Source organism: Opisthocomus hoazin, chromosome 2, assembly GCF_030867145.1.
Source record: "Opisthocomus hoazin isolate bOpiHoa1 chromosome 2, bOpiHoa1.hap1, whole genome shotgun sequence".
Taxonomy (NCBI): Eukaryota; Metazoa; Chordata; class Aves; order Opisthocomiformes; family Opisthocomidae; genus Opisthocomus; species Opisthocomus hoazin.
Genome location: NC_134415.1, coordinates 56,307,464 through 56,326,739, shown reverse-complemented (window position 1 = coordinate 56,326,739; position 19,276 = coordinate 56,307,464). Strand labels below are relative to the sequence as shown.

Genomic DNA, 19,276 nt, shown 5'->3' with positions numbered 1-19,276 from the left:
ACATATCCATGGAGTAGGGGATCAAGTAAATGGCCTAATAGGAAGCTAAGGTTTGCACCAAAGACCCTAGTTTTGGTGCTTATTGTAGGAGACTGATTTCCTTTGGCTCTGTGTGGCCAGTGTCAAGAGGGAGTGCCAAAATCAGATGAGCAATAAGAGAAGGATAACAATATATGAAGAAAGCACAGCATTGCCCAAAGCTGCGAGGCATTTACAAAATGACCAGAGATACTGCCACCCAAATTTTCTTATAGTTAATTTCTTCTGTTCGCTGAAAAAATATACTTAAAACATGTCATTCCTGAAACATTCCATTATTTATGTGAAGTAATGCATATTGAATGCATATCTCCATCCCGGGTAAGGTGATGGAGCAGCTTATCCTGGAGGCCATCATGAAGCAAGTGGAAGAAAAGAAGGTTATCAGGAGTAGTCAGCATGGATTCACCAAGGGGAAATCATGCCTGACCAATCTGATAGCTTTCTACGATGACATGACTGGCTGGGTAGACGAAGGGAGAGCCGTGGATGTTGTCTACCTCGACTTCAGCAAGGCTTTCGACACAGTCTCCCATGATGTCCTCCTAGGGAAGCTGAGGAAGTGTGGGCTGGATGAGTGGTCGGTGAAGTGGATAGAGAACTGGCTGAATGGCAGAACTCAGAGGGCTGTCATCAGCGGCGCTGAGTCTAGTTGGAGGCTGGTGACAAGTGGTGTCCCCCAGGGGTCAGTACTGGGCCCAGTCTTGTTTAACTTCTTCATCAACGACCTGGATGAAGAGTTAGAATGTACCCTCAGCAAGTTTGCTGACGACACCAAACTGGGAGGTGTGGTGGATACACCGGAAGGCTGTGCTGCCATTCAGCGTGACCTGGATAGGCTGGAAAGTTGGGCAGAGAGGAACCTGATGAGGTTCAACAAGGGCAAGTGCAGGGTCCTGCACCTGGGGAGGAACAACCTCATGCACCAGTACAGGCTTGGGGTGGACCTGCTGGAGAGCAGCTCTGCGGAGAGGGACCTGGGTGTCCTGGTGGACGACAGGTTAACCATGAGCCAGCAGTGTGCCCTGGCTGCCAAGAAAGCCAATGGGATCCTGGGGTGCATCAAGAAGAGTGTGGCCAGCAGGACGAGGGAGATTCTCCTTCCCCTCTACACTGCCCTGGTGAGGCCTCATCTGGAGTACTGTGTCCAGTTCTGGGCTCCCCACTTCAAGAAAGATGAAGAGCTACTGGAGAGAGTCCAGCGGAGGGCTACGAGGATGGTGAGGGGACTGGAGCATCTCCCCTACGAGGAGAGGTTGAGGGAACTGGGCTTGTTCAGCCTGAAGAAGAGAAGGCTGCGAGGGGACCTTATAAATGCCTACAAATATCTGAAGGGTGGGTGTCAGGAGGATGGGGCCAAGCTCTTTTCAGTGGTGCCCAGCAACAGGACAAGGGGCAATGGGCACAAAGTGAGGCACAGGAAGTTCTGTCTGAACACGAGGAAGAATTTCTTCCCTCTGAGGGAGACAGAGCACTGGAACAGTCTGCCCAGGGAGGTTGTGGATTCTCCTTCTCTGGAGATATTCAAGACCCGCCTGGACAAGATCCTGTGCAGCCTACTGTAGGTGACCCTTCTTCGGCAGGGGGGTTGGACTAGATGACCCACAGAGGTCCCTTCCAACCCCTACTGTTCTGTGATTCTGTGATTCTGTGATTCTGTGAATGATGCAGCTGAAAAGCACAGCACAAATCTAATCATAATATAATCATCTATATGATATATATGATATCTATATATATCATGATATAATATGATATATATAATATATATTATATATTATATATTAATAAAACCTTTTTCAATACCATCTTACTCTGTTTCTTTTTAAATGCTGATAGTTTTGCAAACATGCTATATCTTATCTACACACACTCCTACAGATAGAGTCTCTGCTCCAAATAGATTGCAATCAAAAATGGCAACAGAAATAAATTATGTGAAGAGAGACATTGATTGCTTTCAGATGATTACTTAGGCCAGACTGGCTATCTGACTTCTAGAAATCATAATTGTGGGTTTTGAGGAGCATTGCAGCCAGGGAAAGACCGATATTATAGTACGGGGCTAAAGGAGAGCATTCCAGTTATGGGAAGGACAGACACAAAGACATTAGGGAAAGAAAGGGACAAACAGAAGTCTGATAGATCAAGATGACAACAGAATAAGAAGGCAACAGAAGCTAAGTAGGTATGGAGACAGCTGTCAAAGGCCTTGAAGGAAAGGTGTTTAAACAATAGATAAGAAAGAAACAAAGTGTAAGTAAAAGGATTAAAAAAGGCATTATCAGTCTAACAGAGAAGACAAAAAATGTCAGTCATCATCTGAGAAAGATTCATCAAAACAGAAAAACAGACATAAAGACTTTGTAAAAACCAAGGTGAAAGTCAAAGAAGCCTCAAAATAAGAACTATCACAAAAAAAGGAAATGTGGATAGACTATCTGTGATAGAACTAAAATGACCATATTTCAGTGAATATCTACAAAGATAAACTCTAGAAGCAAAAAGCAACCATTCTCATTTTGATAAAGACAGCCTTTGCCTATCCAATACACGTCTGCACTGTTATGCTTGTAATATACAAACACACATACATACTGACCGACCTGGCCATCAGCAAGTTTGATATTTTATAAAACAAATAAGTCCACATAATTTCGGTGCCCTAGCCTTCAACAGCAAAGACCAGAACAAAGTGTACAACTGAGAATGCCAGGTTCTAATCATAAGACTGGAAAACAGCTCAAGTAATCAAAACCATTCAGTAATTTGGGGTTCCAAATTATCAGGATATATCCTTAGTGAAACACTTGAAATTTTGTCACATGTCACACTTCCAGATCACATTCTGAAATCAGATTTCTTCTCTCTCTACTTTGGTTCTAAAATCTGTGTATGAAACATTCCCCTAGAGCCTGCAAAAGCACAAACCGGCTAACATCATATATCCATATAACAGTTAGTAATTAACATTTACTTCAGCAAAAGTTAACACCACCAATTAAGTTGGCATACATCTTCATATTCCCTCCCTGAGACTGACTTTACCATCTTGCCACTTCTTTTCATTCGTTACAGAAGTAAATACGGAAATTATGGGTAGCCTGAGTCACATGGTTCTGAAATGAAAGGACTGCCTGCAGGACGAGAAGGAGAGGACAGGCAGAGAAATCACACTTGGAGCCTTACCTTCCAATTAGCAGGAACTCCCCAAGTACTCCCAGGCGCCTCATAGCAATGAGGATCCCCCTCACTGTCATTCCCTCGCAGAAGCAAACCACCACTCTAGCCTTGGGTAACCTTTCTCGCAGCTTGCGGAGTAGGCGATCAAAGCTCTTTTCCCCAGCATTGCTGTAGATCTTGTCAGAGTGAGCAATGCAGAGACCTTCTTGGGCAGCCAGCTCTTTGAAGGCTTCCATTCCACTTTCTCCATAATTTCCTGCATTTAAAAAAAGAAAAAATTGACATTATAACCCTAGAGACTGCAAGTTTCTTTTCTGATATTGATTTACCAGTGGCTATCAAAGGGATGGATAGGTAGGAAAGTACAGCTCAGACAGTATGGATAAAGTTTTATTAACATTTCTATGGCAAAAATCACAGTCCTGCTAGTACAGGAAAACAGTCATAGAAAACAGAAAAAAGAATTTCATTCCAAGACACTCTATATCACACGCAGTCTGCACTCATAAAAGGGAATGAAAGATGGATGTAAACTTAAAACATACTGATCTGGTAGCATTTCAAAAGTCACTTAAATAATCTGATTGACCAATGTTTGTGACAGTCAAAATTTAGGCTCCATGTTTCCCTTGGAATAGGAGACTGTCTATCTGTACGAATTTTGGAAATAGCTCTTCCTAATATAGAAATACTTGAACTTTGTCGTTGTAAGGGTCCAGACATTATGAGGTTAAATGTCTCAAACACTCATCTGAGGTGTTAATGTGAAGGACAAAGCCTGTGAGTGCTGGATACAGGAGCTTGTACTTGTCTTGTGCCATTAAGCACTGGGCCTGAGCAAAGGGCCTGCTCATGCTGGTGCCTGGCGGTCTGGTGCTAAATCAACCAGATAACAACTGGACTGTGGGAGAGACCCTCACAGCCCAGTGCTACTCTGGTAAAGCTAAGCAGATAACTTTTAATTGCCTCTGTACCAAACTCCCTTTTTACAGCTAACAAGCCAATAGTCCTGCACCAGGAAGAGGTCAGAGGTAAATGTGGTAGGGGAAGATCACAACCACCGACTCAATTCAAGACCAAAAAGACTTGCCACTCCCCATCTGTAAGGAGCATGTGTGCTAATATACATGAAAAGCAAGGCTAACAGCTGTAACAGAAAAGGTGGTTATCACCAACTAATTAATTAGCATGAGAAGCAAGAGACTCAACTAAGCAGAGTGGGCTAGCTACCCATAAAAACTGAGAAAATCACTGTAAAGGCGGTAGCCCCCAGAACCTGGACCCCCCTTCTCCATTGGCCAGTTCAATGCTGGACCCAGGACTAGTGATATCTGTTTATTTCTTCTTCTTCCTCCTTTCCTCTAACTTTTCTTTTCTGTCCCCCCTTATGTTCTTTTCCTTCTCTACCGAAACTATAAAAGCAAGGCTTATCATAATCGTACCACAGCAGCTTGTCTATCATAATCATACTATTGTAGTTTGCTTGTTGTAATCATACTACTTTAGTTTTCTTATCATCATTGTACCACTGTAATTTGCTTATCATAATCGTGCCTCAGTAGTTTGCTTGTCATTATCGTGCCACAATAAGTTGATTTATCATAATCGTGAATAAACCTTGTAAAGTTACGCAGGATCTCTGGTGTCATTTCACCTTAATCCAACTGAGGGGACTGGCAAATCTGAGTCACTCTCATTAATGGAGTGGGGCATTTAATCACTCTCATTATTGGGGTGTGACTGTGGTCCAGACACTATCAAAGCTGATTTTCAAATTCCCTTAATTTTTCTTTTTATACATTATGGAAGCCAAATCAACACCTTTACAAACCTCAGACTGTTTTCAGCTATGGAGACAGGGGAAATTTCAGGTTTTCTTTTAATATTTTATGCCTGCCATGAGCACAGGATTTATGGCGAACATCAATCAGGCAAAAGGAGCAGATGGATTACCAAAAAAAGTTTGTTAACAGTAACAAAAAACGGTTCAAAAAGAGAAGCATGAATTTCTGCTGTCTACTTTCATAATGTTTCCTTAATTTATTGAGGAAGTCACATCAGATATGCTGATCACTGATATGCTAACCCAGAACTTTTCAAGCCAGGAGTGACTGAAGACGCCCACTTTCAGCAATAGTTTGAAACAGCAAATTGCAATGAGGAAGACTCCTGAATCAGCCTAACTTCCTCCACTAAAAAAAAAATAAAAAAAATATCACAACTCCAAAGGCTACCAGAGAGAAGATTCAGCATGAGATAGTTGTTCAGGCATTCTTCATAAATCCAACAAAAACAAGTGTATTTTTCCAGAAACACGGGTCATGTGCAGCAGAGCAGACACACTATGCAGACCCACTATGACAGTCATAGTAGAACGCAGCCAAACCTGCCAGGTCTGGTGTCAAACACAAAACTCAAGCCGCACAGCCTTTCACACTGAACTGCCCCAGCTTCTCACAAATTTGCAGCACAGCGGAATGGCCTCTTTTACAATCTGTGACTTGACACCAGATATGGCAAGCAGGTCAGTCTGCTTTTTTGTCTGTGAGCCAGACATACTCCAGAGTGGGAGCGATGCCACGGCCCTGCATGGCCGCGGGGAGAAGAAGGGAAGAGCTGAGCCTGGTGGAAACACACCACCAGGCAGCCCCCACTGTGGGCTCAGCACTGCAGCCCCATCCCACGACCCTGCACTTGGGTAAATGATGTGTCTATAGGGCTTGTCCCATGCTGAGAAGGACATGGGTGGAGACATTCCATATCTTCATAGGCCATAACCTGCAGTCACTAAGGGATTTACCCCTAGACCTGAGGCTGGGCTGTTTGAGCCGGGCTGCCCTTAGCACTTGCCTCAGGCCCCAGACTGAAGTAGGACAGCCTTGTTGCTGACTTCTCTTTAGCAAGCACCTGATGCTTTGGAAGGAAATGATGTTATATTTCCCAATTTCATGTGGAACTTCATGCAATACAGACTCTTTTAAAATCAGTAGGATTATTCCTGAAGTCTTACCTGAGGTGAGCCAAAGGACTAAACTGAATCTTCTTAGATGTTTAGGCAATGCATATTAGAAAACAAATGTACCAGGTTTCCTACCTAAACATTAAGGAAGGACAAGATTTTGTTTTACATCAGTACAGCACTAACTCTGCTGTGTGATTCAAGTTAATGATTTCAACAAACGAAAAATTCATTCCACTCAGAATGATTTTTCCCAGCTTCAATTTTAATGGAACAACAGTTACTCAAACATAATCACGCCTGTACTAACAGGTCCAAAATACAGGTGAAGAGGAAGTGAGATTGTTGCCTAAAAATTTAATAAGTGTGATAAAGAGCCTAGAAGGAAAAAAGCTAATAAAGATCAAGAACAACATTGACATAGATGAAATAAGCAAAAATCAAGGCATAAACAATCTGAAGCTGAAAATGAAAGATCTCTAAGCCTTAAATCAAAGTAGTGGAACAGCTTTCCAATAGCAGAACAGAGAAAGAAGTCTGACATTAGTTGGCGCTTGCTCAGCTCACAAGAGCATTATATAATGGAGATGTCTGCAGCAGCCAGAGACAAGACGTGATGACCCAGGAGGTCCTCTCAAAGTCTGTTTGCTCCCAAAGTAAGATGGCATGCTGCACACCTTCCCCTTCAGGGAAAAGGATCAGGAAGAAAATGAATATATGACAGCTGCTAGATATATTTTTCATCAGACTCAGCTACCAGGGTACGCACAATGTAAAGGCATATCTAGAATAGAAAGCACTAATTAACTCTGCGCAACAGCCAAGAACATATCCAGCTGTACCAGCTTGCTGGGTACATCCATTTCAATCCACAGGCATTCAACGGCTCAGCGGAAATGTGTAATAGAAGAAATCTGCGTGACATGGCAGCCAGTGAAGAGTTACAACAGAGCCATGGGTGATGACCATTTTTCCTTTGAAAAAGCCATTGAAGACAAGATCCAGTCTTATCTGTGACTGATATTATTATCAAAATCAGCTGTGAAAAGTCAAAGTATTTATTACTGTGAGGCTACAAACAGCTGGTTTTGATTCTGACCTGTATCCCAAACTAGGCTAGCAAGTAACATACTTTAAGCCCCACAGTACCTTGCTAATTTTTAACTACTTTTTTCTTTTTTTTTAGCTCTGTTCAGCTTGTACCCTATTCAGACAACCAGATATTTTCCTTATGTGCTTCAAGCAGAGTCTGTGCCACAGTGTAAAGATAAATTCTAACCTTATTATGTCTGCAATTTTACTAAGAGGATTTTCATGACACTCTTCTCTCAGTGCCAAAGACAGCTTTGCTTCACCACTGTAAAAATCCTACATAAGGCCATTCCTGAGAGGGATTCGCCTATCTAAAGATGCTGGTGAGAGCTACCTGTAGTGGGAATTATTCTCACTCATGGCATTCCATGCATTAACTATCTTAATAAAAATATTAAGATGCTGTAGTAAAAATCATGACCCACAGAAGACAGACAAAACAAGAAAGTATCAAAAATTTAGCCATATAAATCGCTTCTGTGAGACAGCAAGTACTGCATTCATCTCACAGCTACACTGGACACAACACTATTTGCTTGTATTAACACTTGAACAGTATGGGGAGCAGAACCCATGAGCCCCATCTAAAAGGTTTATACTCTTCTTTTTATTATAACTGTTTGGCAAATTTACCCCCATTCTCTTTGTCAAGAGAACCATTTTTCATTTATGAAACAGAGCGGAAATATAACCTCAGTAATCAGATGCTTATGAGATTCCTGGAGATCATCTTCCTGAGGGACGCACAGCTGTGTAGACCTTCCCAAGCTACATAGAAGGCAGCTCTGTTGGCACAGAGCTTCCAGAACCATTGAATTGACACTGTTCCTCCTCTGCCAGACTTCTCCGTCATTGTGGAAAGGGCAAAGATCAAACACTTCCATGTTTCCTGAGAATATGTTTTTCAACGCTAAAACCACACTGATGTCAGGAGAGGCTGCATTTTACCAGTTATTCCAAATAGGATTTGTGTTTCCTTTGTCAGTGACCCCTCTTCACTTAATGTTGACTTTGCCACCTAAAGCCTTTTACCACACAGTTTCTTTTCAGAGTTCAGATAACTTTCTCAACAGCATTTTCTTTCTTCACTGAGTATATCTCATCACAGGTGTTTTTAAGGGACAATTTCAAAGCAGGCAAGTTAGGCTAGGAGAGCACTTCACAAACCCTAAAGGACTGGCCACTTTATAATAAGAAGAAATCTGCATGGACATGGAGTCCAGTTCTGATGTCAGTCAGGACAAAACAATGCAGAAAATACCAAAAGAAAAAAACTCCACTAGACCTAAAATCCCAGTCTAACTGCAAAGCTTATAAGGAAAACTCTACCTCTTATTTTATTCTAAGTAGCTTGCAGAAAAATGAGAAAAAAAAAATAGCACTACAGAGAATGGTGATGTAGCTATTTTAATTTCTCCAAGTACAATGGTTTTAAAGAAGAAAGAAAGAAATCCTTCCAACATTGATCCCCCCCAAGGACAGTTAAATATAGGTTGAACTTTGCAGAGCCTCACCACAGGTATTCCTCTCCTGGAGACCAGCTGGATTGCCAGCTGCTCCCTGTTGCTGTAATCAAGTCCAACCACCTAGCTCCTCAGTTCTAAAGTTGCTTTTAACCTGCTGCCACCCATAGGTATGACAGACTTCCATACCACCACCAGCTTGCCTCCCAGGCCAACTCATGGCTCTGTGGATGTCAGAATTTCCCTTATGTTTCCCTGATTATTTTCCTTTGACAGTGCTAGACAGATTTTTGCGTTGGGTGGAGGCCTCACTGTGTTTTAATTCTGGAGAGGGAAACTCCTTATTAGAAACTGAAATAGCAGCGTATACACTCTGTACTCTTCTAAAATATCTTAGCAAAGTTTTCTAGGTTGACCACAGATTTCATAACAACTGCACTTTAGCCTGACAGAAGCCAGAAAACTGTGTTAAATGAATGAATGTAGTCATCTTTGGTACACTACAGACCTCTGCCAACTGTGCTTGCGGCCTGCTTTCCTTAGAACTTAAGGCCCTTATAGAAATGCAAAAAGTGAGCTGCTGAGACCAGACTAGTCTTTTCATTTTCTAAAGTACAAGTAAAACTGAGTACAAGAGAGTAAATAGAAGATGAAAGGGTAAAGTTAGATGATTGTTACAGCCATAAACCAATACAGTATTCCTATCATAGTCCAAGTTTTCAGAGATGAAACTATATTTCAGATCTGCATGCTTTTAGTAAATTCTAGGTTACCTTCCATCTTTAATTACAAAGTATGCACATTCTGCCAACAGTTCATCCTGGTGAAGTATTATCTGAGTAAAAAAGACCCAACTGTAGGTAAACTCTATGACTGGATGCCGTGGTTACATTTAAGCCTTCATCCTGAATGAGGCAGGTGCATCATTTTGAAAAATTAATTGATATTCTTGTCAGAAATACAAGCACAGGTGAAGTCAGTCCTGAAGTAATGAGGGTATCAGTGTTAAATTGCACTTCCCTAATAAAGAGAAATGCTAAAATGTGGTCTTATGCCAGTATTTTTTTCCTAAATGTATTCAAAGACTACACTAAGTACTTATTTATTTTGTGTCTAACAACCTTCAGAAATTTATTTATATTCTAATGAAAACATTTCAGATCCAACCCCTGGCTAATATACAGTACTTGTAACATTTACTTGCTGAACTTACTCTTTCTGTTCATGACTTATCATGAATAAGTAAGTAGCTTCTGGTTTTCTTCAAAATGTATTAAAAGTAATCTAGTGATGCCTAACATTAACTGTTCATTAGTTCTGCTGATTAGCATTGGTTGAACAATGACTCACAGATGTTTTCTATTTCTTGATGAGAAAAGTAAAGAGAGAAAGTAAATATAAGAGTAGTTTCAACACTCTCCTATGAATAATCTCTATTGTTTTCTGAAATCTTGTTTTAAATATTATAGTTAGTAAAATAATATTCAGAAACAGTTATAGAAAGAATACCGAAAAGGGACATAAAAGTAAGAGAACAATATTCACGTTTATTTTTTCTAATATGAGCAGACATTTAAAGAAGGAGTAAAGTATATGCTCTGTTCTGCTCACATTTTGGCAATTATGCATTTGGTTTAGCTCACATTTCATGCACAATATTTAAAATACCAATGCCAACTCTGAGCAATCAAAAGTCACATACACATGTACCTTACTGTGAATGAAGGTTTGAACCTAATGGAATGAATGGAAATTTAAAAACATATCGCTACTGGCTATCTGGTTTCTGAACCTGAGGGCACAGAGAGAGATATCAGCTTCTGACCTTTCCTCACAGTTTTGAGAGTTAGAAATAGTTATTTTTATTTTTGTGAGCTTATCCTATCCGATACTCACCTATCATATAAAATCATAGAATTGTTTGGGTTGGAATGGGCCTTAAAGACCATCTAGTTCCAACCCCCCTGCCATGAGCAGGGACATCTTCCACTAAAGCAGGGTGCTCAAAGCCCCATCCAACCTGGCCTTGAACACTGTCAGGGAGGGGGCAGCCACTGCTTCTCTGGGCAACCTCTGCCAGTGCCTCACCACCGTCACAGTCAAGAATTTACTACTTCTATCTAATGTAAATCTACCCTCTTTCAGTTTAAAGCCATTACCCCTTGTCCTATCCCTACATGCCCTTGTAAAAAGTCCATCTCCAGCTTTCTTGTGGGTCCCCTTCAGGTACCAGAAGGCTGCTAGAAGGTCTCCCCAGAGCCTTCTCTTCTCTGTGAATATGTTTTCATGGGCTGGGACTTAGAAGGCCAAACATTATGGCACACTAAAAAAAAAGTCAGCAAAACAATGAACACTTCCTGATAACCTACATTATTTATGGCTTTAGGAGATATCTGGAAAGCATGTTAGAAATTAGATTACTTTTAGAAATGTATTTTCTACTCATTTTCTCTTTAGGGAGAAAAGTTAGTGCTTGGAACTATTCTCACTGAAGTCCTTGATTTCTGCAGCTACACTGTCAGATGTTCCTCAATTTTTAAGAGGGCTAAATGAACTATTAAATGTTATTCCTTACTCTCTGTTAACATGCCTCACTGAAACAAATATCCAAAAAGCTACTGACTTGAACTATAACCCCAGAGATAAATGTTCACAGCCTTTAGGGCAATTTTGGTTATATACAATTTTTAGATACCAGTACTTTCTGTTCAAGTGAGCCACAGCTCTAGATGTGAATTATATCAGGTTTGGAATATCTAAGTAATATATCTTAGTCTTCTGTCTAAAAAACTGTACCTAATCATAACTTATCCATCACCAGAGAAACTTTTCATCTAAATGGAATAAACTTTTGGGTTTTGTTGCAAATGAGAAAATAGAATTTTTGATGTATGCTTTATCAAATCCCTGGATATTGTAATCTTATTATTCAGATGAAAACTATGTGATTTTAGAAAGAATTGTGTTTTAATCTAAAAATGTTTAAGAAAGACAGTGGCTGCTTTGCTTTACATAGCCATTAAAGAATGCGATGGAAATAAATATCATTTCCTAATACTACCTGAACTCTCTACCCTCACTCACAGCCTACCTTTGATTTTGACTATTACGACCAATGATCTGCAATCAATTATATCAGCACAGCTGGAAGAAACATGGAATAATATATTAAATAATTCTGCCTCTTGGATTGATACAGGAAGAATCACAGCAAGACAGCAATGTTTAGATGCTGAATCTGAAAGCTAGAGATAAGAAGCTGTCCTGGTTTTGCTAGGATAGAGTTAATATTCTTCCTAGTAGCTGGTGGTAGTGCTGTGTTTTAGAATTTGGGATGAAAATAATGTTGATAACACACTGATGTGTTCGGCTGTTGCTAGGCAGTCAAGGACTTTTCAGCTTCTCGTACTGGCCGGGACAGCTGACCCCAAGTGACCAAAGGGATATCCCATACCGTATGATGTCACACTCAGCATACAAAGCTGGCAGAAGAAGAAGGAAGGGGCGAACGTTCAGAGCGACGGCGTTTGTCTTCCCAAGTAACCGTTACATGTGATGGAGCCCAGCTTTCCTAGAGATGGCTGAACACCTGCCTGCCAATGGGAAGCAGTGAATGAATTCTTTCTTTTGCTTTGCTTGTGCTCGTGGCTTTTGCTTTACCTATTAAACTATCTTCATCTCAACCCACGAGTTTTTTCACTTTTACCCTTCTGAGTCTCTCCCCAATCCCACTGGGGGGGAGTGAGTGAGCAGCTGTATGGGGGTGAGCTACTGGCTGGGGTTAAACCACAACGGAAGCAAAACCACATTTTTTAACAATTTAAGAACAAAGCCTACAAAAACAGAACTGAAATGCATAAGAAAAAATAGAATGTGTCTAAAAAGAAGTGTTTCATTTTTACAGAATCAACAAATTCAAAAAAGATTTATCTATATCTATATTTTTTCAGTAACACCCCCCCTCCAAAAAGCATTTAGTCAAAATATTTCCAATCACCCCTAAGCTGAAGTCCCAGTTCTGCAAACACTGCCATAGATGGTGACTTGAATACCCACAGTGATGCTTTAAAAGACTTACGGCAGAAGACTTAAAATATATAGCACAAGTGTTTGTAGGATTTGAGACTGACAGAAATAATTTTTTTAAAAAAATCAAATTCTAATTTTGAACCGTTCTTTCAATGATAAAGCTGAGGTGAGATATTCATGCTGTCATTTCCAATTGAGTTCATAACCTCAAGGATTAACACAATATAAATATTTGAATTACACAATGTTAAAAGGCATATCTGATGCTGATTGGTGAAACACTTGAAATACCTTTCCCCACAGGCTACTGTAGTTTCAGCAGATGAAAAGGTAACTTAGTTATGAGAATGCAGGCAGAGCTAATACAGGCAACAAATGTAAAATCTGGATTAGCACAAGCAAAGAACAAATTCTTAGTTTACTTTGCGTAGCTCCCACAGATGTAATATAAAAGAGTGAACTTTAGAAGGGCAGACTTCTGAGATGATGGAAGAAAACGGCTAAATGCAAGCAGGAAAAAATGATAAGCCTGAGAACATGAGATATGGTAGAGCATTTAAAAAAACTGCTTGTGAATTAAGAGCAAAATGAACAATTCCTCTTCTCTTTGAATTTCCATTACGCTACAGAATCACAAACTGAGACTGAGCATAGTTATTGAGTTAGCTAAGCCCTAAAAGAACAAAACTGCACAACTGTCACAACAGTGACAATAAACTCTTGCACTGACCTGAACACACTTTTTGCTTTCACATCAGGAATCCCTACCTCATCCAAAGTCCCCTTCTTACCCCAGTACCTCTCTCAAGTTTCCCTAACTGGTAAGGAAAGGTTTTGAAGAAGAGCGACCCAAAGAAAACTTGGAAAAGCAGTGAAACGGCACAGCCTGGACCTGACCTCAGCAGCCAGGAGTGACTGGCTCTGTCCTCCAGCACGCTGCACGCCAGCTGAGAGGCGCAGTGGTTCTGTGTCCATACAGCTGCGCCCCAGTGACGACGCCGGGGACCTCCCGAGCCCTCCGGCACCCGCACCCAGGCCCAGGAGCTCTCCCCGGCCACCCCTTGCGCTCCCTGGCCCGAACGGGGAGGCCATGGGGGTGAGAGGCCCTCGCCGCGCTCCTCACAGGGAGCCTCAGGCAGCGCGCGTGCCCTTGGGGAGGCCGGCGCAGTGCTGCCACTCAGACTGCAGAACGGCTCCTTGGAGGGAGAAAAGAAGGACCCTTTGCTGGGTTAAGAAACAGAAGAAAAGACAATTTATGGAGAAAGACAAAAAGATGTGGGTTTTTTTCCCAGACATTGCAGTTTTGCTTTCTGCACACCCACAGCCCTGTGGCTTACAGGTAGCTCCTGAGGAATGGCATCTGGGTACTCACAAGTTGTGTGGTCAGCCCGAAGGTCCCGGCAGCCTCCTCCCCAGCTCGAAACGATCTGAACCCGAGCACGTCATCCCAGCATGGCCTCAGCTGCTCAGCCCTCAGATAAACCCTCCCGGAGACGTGCTGGGGGAAGGGAACAGCCCTCTGCCGAAGGCCCACGAAATAACCACAGCCCCCTGCAAGCACCAGGGAAGATGGGGACAGCCCTGCTTGCTGCCACCACCTCGTATTCTCCCAGATGATGCCTGTGAGGGCCAAAGCGCCCAGAGAAACGAGGCACCAGCAGGGTGGGCAGGCGGAGAGGGCACCAGCGACAGGCCCTGGGGCAGGGCAGAGCTGGGGTGCAGCCCCGCAAGGCAGAGCTGTGCCCCGGCAGCCGGGCTGCCCGTGCTCCCAGAGGCAGCTGCTGGCAGGGCGGGCATCTCTGCCAGGCCGTGTCCAGTTTATTGACATGGGAACTCAGGTCGAGAGGGAAAGGGGGGGGAGAGGGAGGGCATGGGGAGGTGGGTGACCCTGGATGGCAGGGTGGCGGGTGGGAAATGGGAGGAGAGAGGCTGAGGCCATGCATATATCAAGAGCATCCAAATACAGCAGCTACTGGGGCAAGACAGCTATGCTTATACACTTTGCTGCACACATGCTCTTTGGGAACACTGTAATTAACTGCTACCAAAGCTGGCTGTGGGACGGCAGACTGCAAGGCAGATTTGGGTGGTCTACCGGCCTCGGCTTTGGCACTTCACTGGCAGTGTAGAAGCAAGGCTTTCCGCCTTGACCATAGCCAAAGGGCGGCATCGATGGGGCTGGCTCTGATCTCACAGCTGTGGGAGCAAGGAAAAAATCTGTCTGCAGCTGTGCAAATGTGATCTTCTTGGTGAGAATATTATAGGGGACTCCTCAGCCAGCCTGTGCTGTTGCTCCAGAGCTGTGCGACAAGGCAGCCCCATGTGTGCCATGGCTTTTGATGAGGGTCTCCATCAAGGGTTGCAGAGGAGCGATGGGGATTTTCAGGGTGTTCCACTTTTCTGCCTTGACTGAATCAACAGATGACTACATGTGCGCCTCTTGATCCTGTGACAGCGAGAGTGGTAGATCTGATCTGTGCACTAAAATACACCATATATTTCTCTCCAGCAGCAAGAAGATCTACTTTTGACAAAGGGGAGTACAGCAGTTCAACAGATGCCCTTCTTCAACTGGGAGTAAAGGCAACCAGTCCCTGAAGTCCTGGCTTGGCACCATGGGAGTGTGTTCCAAAAGCACAAGACACTACGAATTCCATTTTGGCATTGTATAACCTAGCATCACTAACACGCCTGTGGTATGAAGTAACATAATGTTCTGTGACAAGATCTAAGCAACATACAGTGAAAAGTTACTGAATCCTTCAGGCGCATAGAATGTTTTCAGGCCAGATATCATCTGCTTCTTGTATGTAATCCAAATACAATTGACTGAATTGGTGCTGATACCAAAGCACATGTGAGATCCAAAAATAAACAAATTTTCAGTTTCTAATTATACTGGACAATTTAACGTTTTTTTTTTTTTTTTCAGATGCGCTGAACAGTTCATTTTCTCTATTCTGCATTGCCATTAAGCTTCAGAAGCACAAACTGGTTTTAAGAATAGGTGTTAACTTGGCCAAGTGTTAAAAGAACAAATTAAAACAGTGAGGCTATTTATGACAGCAAGCTTATAAAAGGTTCCTAAAAGTGTTAAATAGCTGGAGATGAGGAATAGGTCTCAGAGAAAAAAATCAGCAGTGCAGATGTCACTGCAAATTCTGTATACCACTGAGGTCTCACATTAACCTTTTCTCTCTCCAGCAAAGCATTTCCAGTACTTAAGTGCAGACTTGGTAGTCCTTTGTACAAGTCCCACATAATCTCTTCTCCTCCACAGTAAGCAAGATATTTAAGTTAGATTTGATGATTGTTAGTACAGAACCAGGATTTCACCAAGAGAACATAGAAAATCTTGACACTTCTTATACTTTTGTAGAAAGAACCTAATAATTCTTCTCAAGGTATAACTAAGCATGCACTTGCCTATTTAAGAAGTTGATCATGATACAGTGATTCTACAGGGCACCTTTAAGTAAATGAGATTTGTTTTCAGAGAGGCTTTTTTGAAGAGCATTCTCCTATTAGATGCTATGATTAGATTGTATTAAACAAGTCATGTTTCTGTAAATATGTGATTGTACACAGAAACAGACACACCTGTGAGTCTGCACTATATGAAAGCAGAGATGGTCAGCGACTGGGCAAATCCCACTTACATACTCAGGGAATTAGACTGCACAGAAAATGTTTAGCTGTTTTATTATTATCAGGTTTTCTCTGTTTCTAAAATGCTGCTGTATTTTTCACCATCCATGTGTTCAATAAATAGTGAACAGTGTTTTTACTTAAAATACAGCCTGAATGCAAATTTTTCTCTGTCTCCTTTGAAACTGTTTGGAGCCTCAGAAGGTAATAATGAAAATAGCCACTGCTTATTTCCTTTGGTGCTGTCAGGATCCAGCTCAAGGCTTCCTGGCTGCATAGACAAAATATCAATAGGGAAGGGAGGGAGAAAAGACTGCTACTGATAAATAAAATCATACTCCAACTGTTGTCACGGATTTCAGCGTATTGCCTTTACGGGTTCAGCTCAAAGCCCTCTAAGATGCTTACCCAGAACAATAAGGAGGTAAGAAACTCTCTCCTGTATGCAATACGCACAACTTTCACAAACAATGCAAAGCAACTCATTGCAAGCTGTTATTCTCCCAGGGAGCAAAAGGTGCCTGCCAAGGACAATGTGGCCCTGACTCTATTCTGTCAATGCGATGGCCTCTCTTCCACTGTCACTGCAGCCCCACACAAGAGGGGGGTTGTTCTGTTTTGGATGCACCTGGGAGGGTGAATAAAAATGCAGAAGGCTGCTCTTGAAATGTCAGCCTGACGACAGGAATTACTGCCACAACTGTGAGGAAGCTCATTCCTGCAAAATCTTTGGCAACAAAGAACCTCAAATTCATGGACAGACTTTGTATGAACATATACATCTTTTGGACATTTGTTAGACTTTTCTATGATCCTCCCTCCTTCATACCAACAGTTAGGTTTTGTATTTCATGTGTATGAGATTTTGTGTCTAAGATTACATTTATCCTTAAAAACATCTCCCACATTGCTATGGTATTTTCAAAGGAACTGCAGTCTTATCATATACATCTGTCCAGGTTTTAATATAACCAGAAAAGCATATGGTTATGCATATTAACATATTATGAGAAGGAGACGCTTTAGGCAGACCTCAGTTTTCAGCTTTAGCAACTTGACTATTCATACACTGTTGGAAAGCACGCTAAATGACACAGGGAGGGCCAAAATCTACTCTGTTTTCAGCGTGCGGACGTCACTGTTTGAATCAGAAGTTACATGCATACACATGTGCAAAAACAGGCACTTGGGGCTTGTATTTTTGACATTTTAAAAAATGCTGTTGCAGCTGGATGCAGAGAAAGGCCAAGGGATGAAAGTTATGTAGCCTTGCAGATTTTTATAAATTTGAGCAGTACCTGTCTTCAAACTTTCGCCTTTCTTGGTTCCAGCATTCGTCTACGTGTTCTTTGGGTGCGCGCTGTCTACACAGAGGCAAGGAGATTGTGTTGCCAGGATAGTTACAGCACTACAGAGGGGCCTAGTTTAAAAGCAAAAATGCACAGTTGACAAGGCATGCTCAGAGGCTTTTGGTAGCCTAGGAGATAAACTGATTATCTCTTCTGAGATAAACTAGTTCAAAAAAACCCCAATGTACAGAGTGGGAAAACCTAAGAGCAGTATAAAAACCCCAGGAATCATTAATGAACTCTGGAGAACAATCAAGTACATCTTAGTGAGTAAAACAGCCAAGGCAAGATTACAAGGAATCAGAAAAGACAAATGAAACTGCAAGAAGCTTTTGAAGTCTGCTAAAGATCAGTTCAAGTGAAAGGTATATCATTGTATTCTTTTTTTCTGATCTCTGAAAAGGTGGGTTTTTTTGGCTGATGACTAGCGGTATAGCATTTTTGCATAAGGATTTCCATTTTTAGCTAAGTAGTTTGCCTGCCCTAATCTTAAGCCAATGCTTTTTGAGAAATTCCAAGCTCTTATTAAGTTAAACCAAACTTGTAAATGGAATCCCTTTAAAAAAAAATATGAAATAATATTGACTGAATTTCTACTGCTTTTATTTTTAAAAAACAGGCTCAAGCAAATGACTGCTGAACAAAATGAGGGTTGCAGGCTTACACAATGCCTCTGAGAATTGTTACAATATAGAATGGCAATATTTCCAAACTGTCTTATTGCATATTCCTTAGCTTACAAAGAGGGTATATCAAATCAATAAGACATGCTTAAAACAAAATGAAGAGATTAGAAAGCAAACAAAACAGGATCTGATAAAAAATGTAAATCAGCAGTCTCTGCTAGATGTAAATTTAACTTCTTATTTAAAGATAATATTTAAAGATAGTATTTTTAAGACATTGTCTGACAGCTTACTGCAATTATTAAAAAAGGGAAAACAGGCAAACTCTTTATTTACAGAATTAATACATAGGAACCTTCTGAAATAATTTATTGCATAGTGCTCTGTAGCCAAAGGAACTGTATCTGATGATTCTTTTTGTCCTCTCTGTTCTCTGCTCCCTAAGATTATTCATTACTTCAGTTGTGGGCAAAAACACACACTCAGAAAGGCAACTCGCTGGCACTGGGACCATCTTTGGCAGCACACTGCTAACACACCTGCCCAGGGAGAATTGCCTCTCCTCATGGAGGCGTTCATTGGCCTCTTAACTAGTGCAGCAGCTTTGCGGCTTTTTGCCCTGTACTGTATGCTAAAAGCAGTTGTGGTTGATGCTCTCCTTGGAGTTACTTGCACTCAGCAAGTGATAAAAAATCTTCATCATAACATCTAAAGAAAAGCTCAGGAACAGCATGACCTTTATCAGGACTTAAATCCTGTTGTTGTGATGAGTTTCACTTGGCACTTCTCAGCCACAGATTAGAATCTGCTTCAATAACCACCAAACAAACATCACAAATAACAATTATATCTGAAATACATTGCTGAAATACCTCTGAAATATCTTGT

The 19,276-nt window shown here is 41.6% G+C and overlaps 1 protein-coding gene across 5 annotated transcripts in view; it reads right to left on the bottom strand.

The window, feature by feature from the left end:
• GRM1 (glutamate metabotropic receptor 1) overlaps positions 1-19,276 on the bottom strand; it is a 199,405-nt gene that overhangs the window by 157,779 nt on the left and 22,350 nt on the right. For all 5 annotated transcript variants that reach the window (XM_075413736.1, XM_075413737.1, XM_075413739.1 and 2 more), the window contains exon 3: positions 3,229-3,478. In XM_075413736.1, coding sequence (XP_075269851.1) covers positions 3,229-3,478 — 250 coding nt within the window. The remainder of the gene's footprint in view (positions 1-3,228; positions 3,479-19,276) is intronic.